This window comes from Malania oleifera, chromosome 8, assembly GCF_029873635.1.
Source record: "Malania oleifera isolate guangnan ecotype guangnan chromosome 8, ASM2987363v1, whole genome shotgun sequence".
In the NCBI taxonomy this organism is placed as follows: domain Eukaryota; kingdom Viridiplantae; phylum Streptophyta; class Magnoliopsida; order Santalales; family Ximeniaceae; genus Malania; species Malania oleifera.
The window spans coordinates 105075404-105079581 of NC_080424.1; the positions used below are offsets into that span (position 1 = coordinate 105075404).

General features: G+C 35.1%; 1 protein-coding gene across 1 annotated transcript; it reads right to left on the bottom strand.

The window, feature by feature from the left end:
• Nucleotides 1–897: 897 nt before the first annotated feature.
• On the bottom strand, nucleotides 898–3858 carry LOC131162115 (monooxygenase 2-like). Its single transcript, XM_058118279.1, has 5 exons — nucleotides 3659–3858; nucleotides 3450–3518; nucleotides 2691–2856; nucleotides 2070–2298; nucleotides 898–1637 (listed from the first exon to the last, which is right to left on the bottom strand). The coding sequence occupies exons 1-5, from the start codon at nucleotides 3829–3831 to the stop codon at nucleotides 1108–1110; spliced, it is 1167 nt and encodes a 388-aa protein (XP_057974262.1). The 5' UTR covers nucleotides 3832–3858; the 3' UTR covers nucleotides 898–1107.
• Between the last annotated feature and the right edge of the window lie 320 nt (nucleotides 3859–4178).

Genomic DNA, 4178 nt, shown 5'->3' on the forward strand with positions numbered 1-4178 from the left:
TGCTATCATAAATTTTTTATAATGCCTGAGACTTTTGAAGGTAATTTTTTTGGAAATATTTAAACAGAACACTTATTTCATCTAACGTGCTATGAATATGATTATAATCATAATTATAGATGAGTCTTAAAATTTGTGAAGAGCATTTAATTTAGGTGTCTTTCTTGACAAACACATTTCTTACTATAGAAATTCAATTAAAAATTTAATAATTTCAATGTATTGATAACACTTAACTAATATTAATAAACCTGACGATAATTGAAATAATTATCTAAAAAAAGAAAAGAAAAAACACATCAAAATTCTCATGTCATTACAAGGGCCTAAAAATGAAAGATTTGTTGCATCTTTAATGACAACAAATAAGGAAAAATCTAACCATAAAATGTAATAATGGTAAAAATATTAGAATACTACAAGATCTAAAACTTTACCCTCCCCCGACTCTATATAAACTCACTTACGTTTATAGTTTTCATATCATTTCTTTTGTACTTGAACGATAAAAGCAGAATGAGTTTTGACGCGGCATTGAAATTTTTCATTTCAATAGTTGATGGTTCTCTCCTTCTGAAGCATTTCAAGACAAAAGAGTTTTGCTTGGAAGGGCGAAAGGAAGAATCTTTTCAGAAGAAGATCCTTGTTCTTGGCAATTCAATGAAAAATATTTAGCTCAAGCAACTGTTTCATATTTTTATTTGTAAGTGAGTCAAGTCGAAAGTATGATAAAATTTGAATAATATGTAAGCAAATTTTCTGTTTCTTCTCTTTAGCTTTTTTTTTTTTTTTTTTTTTTTTTTTGGGCCTCTCTTGATTATTTTGAAGTGAGACCACTTGCTCTTTTGTTGGTATAAAAACTAATCAATGGGTTCTTGTGCTAATGTGTATGCATATTTAAGAGAATAATTTCTGAAATAATAAAGAGAAAAAAGACATTTAAATTTTATATTTAGGAAAAAAAAATACCAAAAAAACAAACAATTGTATGTTGTTCTTCCAATTCAGATTTAATTGTCTTACTTATGCTTCCAAATTTCCAATTCGCACAGCACTCCTCATTTGTTACACATCAAATAAACAAATAAATCGATCCCACTAGATGAATCAATTAAGCTTCCCGCAGTCGAAATCAGCCATCTTGAGAAGAGATCCGGCCAAAATTCCCGCCAACAAATTGTCCCTCAAGAAGCTCATCACCTTCCCGTCGCTCTGCTGCACCATCCCCACCGTGTACGCCGTCGCTATCAGCCCAATACTCCTCCACCTCCTCTCCTTTCCATACTTCTCCACCGCCTTTTCGATCCTTCCCCATTCGTCGCCGTTTTGTGTTTTCGCCAGGAAGGCTTCGCCGAGGCACCTCGCCAGAACGACGCCGTCTTCCAGGGCGGAGCAGCCGCCCTGGCCGATGTCCGGCGTCATCGGGTGCAGGGCGTCGCCGGCGACGCAGACGTTGCCTCTGCAGCTTTCTCCCCGGAGAAGATCCCACGGCCACCGGAGCTTCAGCGACGCGCAGGAGATGTTGACGAGCTCGGTTCTTTCCACAACGCTCTGGACTTGTTGAGAGAGTTTGCCGAGCTTGCTCAGCACGAACTGCTTCATCTTTGCTGGATTATCTTCCATGTCGTCTTCTGTCTCTGCAATCAGAGGTTCTGTAAATATTTCTAATTGACTTTCTTTAGATGTAAAATGTTCTTTTGAATTTTTTTCTGAAATGTTTGAAGTTGTGCTTGGAGTGCATTTGTATGAAAATCAATATAAAATTTATATTTTATGTATTCAAATTCATAGGCTCCTAATCACTAATAAATCAGGTTTGAGAGCATTGATTTTAATTTTTAAATCAAAGTTTGTGTTGATTTAGTTGCATTTGAATCAAGTCTTAAATTTTGATTTTTGAGACATTTCAAGACCCATTCTAAACAGAGAATTTAATTAGATAAAAAAAATAATTGGAGACGTAAAATTATAAGCATTTCAAGTCATTTAAAAAAATTCCAATCAAAGCCTTTAGGGAGAAAAATAATTTAATTAATGCGACCAGGAATGTATAAGTTAAGTTTGCTTACTTTGGTCGAGAGAAGTGAAAGTGAAAAACCAATACATCGTCTTCTCATTGCAGGGCATATAACCATATCGTACACCGTGCCCAATGCATTGTAAGAATTTGCGTTCAAATCCATGGCCTTCTGGAAATTCAACCAAAGCCCTAATTGCTGATCGCCCAGCATCAACGGCTTTCTTAAGGCCAAGCCATTTTGCTACCACTGAGTTAACTCCATCACACCCAATTAATACCTTGAATATAAAAAACCAAAATGTATTAGATGTGAATTTCTTGAAATCAATATTTTTAGAATCAAATTGAATTGATCCATCAACCATGTTTGGATTAAATTTTAGATATAAACTTGATGAAAAAAAAATTAACTAGATCAATAAAATAAGGTTAAATTGGTGACAAGTTTTAAAAATATTTTACTTAAAAAATCCAATCATATCACGATTGAATTTGGCTAATCGACTTGCTAGTTCTTTAATCAATTCAATTTCAAATACACTACTTGCACTGTTTCTACGATCGTTTCCTGATCTCCTTCGCATATAGTTATCTGGACCATGCATAATTGCTTCATAGGAGCTTAAACATATATTCGTAATTAAGTAAACATATTATATAAGTAATTTACCTTAGTTTTAATGCTCGAGCCGTCGCCAAGGTGCACAATTTTGAACCATCCTGATTCCTCAATAGAAACAACCTTAGAAGAATACTTGATTGTACCATGTGGCAATTCCTCCTTTAAGGTTTCAAGTAAAATCTTTCTTATCACACATCGAGTTTCATAATTTCCACTGCATAATTAACCCAAACGTTCATAAGCTATTCACTCGATGATTCATTTTATATCTTAAAAGATAGACTCTTGAAAAAATATGCACTAAAAGGATCAAATCAAACCCGGTAAAAGGAAAAATTAGAAAAAAAAAATGATATTAAAATTTATATAAGGGACTGTGTCCTTTTATATTATCCATGTACTTGGTTATGTGACTTCGGATAGGTGCCATTTATAATTTTCTGATAAATAATGGGCTTTAGTGCAATTATTTCCAAAGCTAGGAGGGCCTCATTTTTAGACATGTGGCAAGTGGGGACACATTTGCCAATTGGGCAGGTGTCCTTTATAATTTTTAGATAAATAAGGGGCTTTAGTGCAATTATTTCCAAAGCTGGGAAAGCCTCAATTGTAGACATGTGGCACGTGAGGCACATTTTTCATTTGGGCAGGAGGATGCCCTTTAAATTTTTTGGACAAATAATGGACTTTAGTGCAATTGTTTCTAAAGCTAGGAGGGCCTCATCTTTTGAGCTTATTATTTTGATGAGGGGCTTATAAATAACTAGAATTACCAATATAGACAGCTTAAGCAAAAGAAGTACTCACTCTTGCCCCTTCCTTTCAAATGATTTCTCCAAAATGGGGAGCCCTGTAACTGCAGAGGACACTCGAATCCTGCACATGTATATATATATATATATATATATATATATAAGATATTGTTGCTAAAGGAATGAAGTGAATTTAATTTAAGTTATTTTGAAGTAATTAATTAAATAAAATAATGAGAATTAAAGTAAAGGAGGGAAGGGTACCCGTCAAGGGGAAGATGACGTCGTCTTATGGAATCGGCAATGCCCAAAGCCTCCAGAGCCTTCCAGGCATTGTTCCATGTGATAAGTGCAAACCCTGTAATTCTCAAACCATCCGACGATTCCAACACCAAGCTCCTCAATCCCAACATTCTCATATGATTTATGGGGTTCATTTAGATTTTAGAGAGAGAGAAAGCAAGGTGGGAGGTTATTTCCTTCGATATGGAGGAAAGTCCAAGTGGGCACTCAGCCTTTTTAGTGTGAAAACCTAAAGAAAGTTATAAAAAGAAAGGGGAGAAGGGAGTAGTCGTCACTTCTCAAAAGAAAGAGAGAAAAACATGATTTTTCTCATGCCCAAATTTCATTAAGACTCCAATCTCACTTCGTCTGTGGTCCGATTGAACTGAAATTTGGAGAAGAGATTCATGACTCAAGGAACTACAATCTGAATGTTGGAGATCGGATTTAGAGCTCGGGAATTGGGATTTTTTCCCATCGCGAATTTGGTATATTCTCTCCA

What these genes read in the sequence shown, in the direction of transcription:
- LOC131162115 (XM_058118279.1), bottom strand. Translation starts at nt 3,831, where the DNA reads ATGAACCCCATAAATCATATGAGAATGTTGGGATTGAGGAGCTTGGTG. An exon ending in CGTCATCTTCCCCTTGACGG is followed by an intron (nt 3,519 to 3,658) that starts GTACCCTTCCCT and finishes ATACATGTGCAG; the next exon opens with GATTCGAGTGTCCTCTGCAG. An exon ending in TTTGAAAGGAAGGGGCAAGA is followed by an intron (nt 2,857 to 3,449) that starts GTGAGTACTTCT and finishes TTAATTATGCAG; the next exon opens with TGGAAATTATGAAACTCGAT.